The 1,746-nt window shown below is 54.5% G+C and overlaps 1 protein-coding gene across 1 annotated transcript; it reads left to right on the top strand.

Moving 5' to 3' along the window:
- Positions 1-1,312: 1,312 nt before the first annotated feature.
- On the top strand, positions 1,313-1,690 carry ABOM_012264 (uncharacterized protein; the record flags this gene model as incomplete). Its single annotated transcript, XM_022539389.1, has 1 exon — positions 1,313-1,690. One exon carries the CDS (start codon positions 1,313-1,315, stop codon positions 1,688-1,690), a length of 378 nt encoding a protein of 125 aa, XP_022382847.1.
- Positions 1,691-1,746: the final 56 nt, after the last annotated feature.

Raw genomic sequence — 1,746 nt, 5'->3', positions numbered from 1 at the left:
CACAGCCCCAAAGAGAGCCCCAAGCCCACCGGTGTGGATGCCTCCCACCATGAAGAAGATCCCTCTCATGAGGAGTCTCACAGCGCTAATGCCCATGGGCCCGCTTCTACTCCTGCCCATGAACATTCTAAGCCCGTCGGTGACGACGCCTCCCACTTCGATGTGCCTTCCTCCACAACGCTGGCTCACATCGCCATGACACCTAGCCCTACCCACGCTCCCTCCTACCAGCACGGAGCTCTGACCTCCACACAGACCGTCCACCGCTCCTCCGTCCACGTGGTCCCCATTTACGTGCCCGGGGACTCCAGCAGCGGTGCCCATGTTGCTGAGACTCCTGCCGCCACACCATCTGGGCACGTCCCGGTCGGCGTCGACGCGGAGCACAGCTCTCACGTCGCACAGGGCCCTCCCTCTCCGTCTTCTCATGAAGTTATGTTCCAGGGTGCTGCTGCGAGCCTGTCGCCTAGTGCCGGTGTCATTTCTCTCGCTTGCGGAGTGATCGGTCTGTTGGCCTATGTGTTGTAGATGGGATGTTGTCATGTCATTTTCCTTTTCTTGAACCCTCGATGTCGAGGCGTCATGTCGTGTATTTGCTGTATTCTTAAGATCAGTGCAGGGTCGCCACCTATGTCTCTCGTTCAGATCCACCTTTTGTGATGATAAGCTTGTTAATGAAGTTATTATTTTAAGACACGTCTTGCCTAATTAGACTTGTAATACCCTGGTCTCGGGTTCCCTTGCCAATGTCTCTCTAAAGTAACTCGTGTATCGCATAATTGCAGAACAGCCCTCGTCGTTGGTGCATGACCCTTTTCCAGTAATAACAACGAGGTTACCGCGCACGTGCACTCCCCATACCCTACAAAGAGTATACAACCACCTCGAGTCCCCATCAGCCATGCACCAACATCTCCCACCATAATCACCATAATGCAGCTCCATTTCCTCACCAATGACCACGAATACTAAAAGTCCTCGCAGATCACTTATGTAATGAACCCACAACACCTGTCCCAATTGCATAGTAACCACCCATGCCCCCAACCCTGATATCATAATCCCTCCCATCATGCACCCGCCGCAGAACATGGAACAAGTTGACATCACATATGGTGACCAACAACCCTAATATAAACGCATACCAGCACCAGAAACTCAGAGAAACAACCTAATAACTCAATCTACTTACTCCTAAACCCACTCCACAAAACCTGACCACGAACAACCACACCACGCTTCACTTCTATCACACTCTCTCAACCAAGACCCCAAGACACAACAATAGGATCGATAGTAGATCCAGACAATAATGTCCACCCCCCACCACCAAGGCGGCACCCTCTCAGAACTGGCGCCCGGGGGTACAACCATCCCCCACGACGCCGGCAAACAAAACACCATTCCCTCCGTGCCGCGCCCCGACCAACGGTCCGCGAACCGGCGATTCGATAACATGGGCCTCGGCCAGCCGTCTTCGGCCTTCGCTGCCGATAACGATGTCACGATGCCCCGGGGGCCGAGGGACCCCGGCTTGTCGGGTGAGGTGGTCACCGGGACGGGGAATACGTTGCCTGCGGAGGGAGAGGCGAAGTGGAATCAGGTTGGCACGGATCGGCCTGGTGTCCGGGGAGATACGAGGAGTTTGAAGCATGGGGAGGTTGGGGTGGGTGGGTTGGATGAGGAGTGATTTCTTTTTGGTTTCTTTGATTTGGTTTGGGGGATGGGGTGTGTGAAGAGTACGAT

This window comes from Aspergillus bombycis (genome assembly GCF_001792695.1).
Source record: "Aspergillus bombycis strain NRRL26010 chromosome Unknown contig00325, whole genome shotgun sequence".
Taxonomy (NCBI): Eukaryota; Fungi; Ascomycota; class Eurotiomycetes; order Eurotiales; family Aspergillaceae; genus Aspergillus; species Aspergillus bombycis.
The sequence above is the reverse complement of the archived record's forward strand: the minus strand, read 5'-3'. Positions and strand labels throughout refer to the sequence as shown.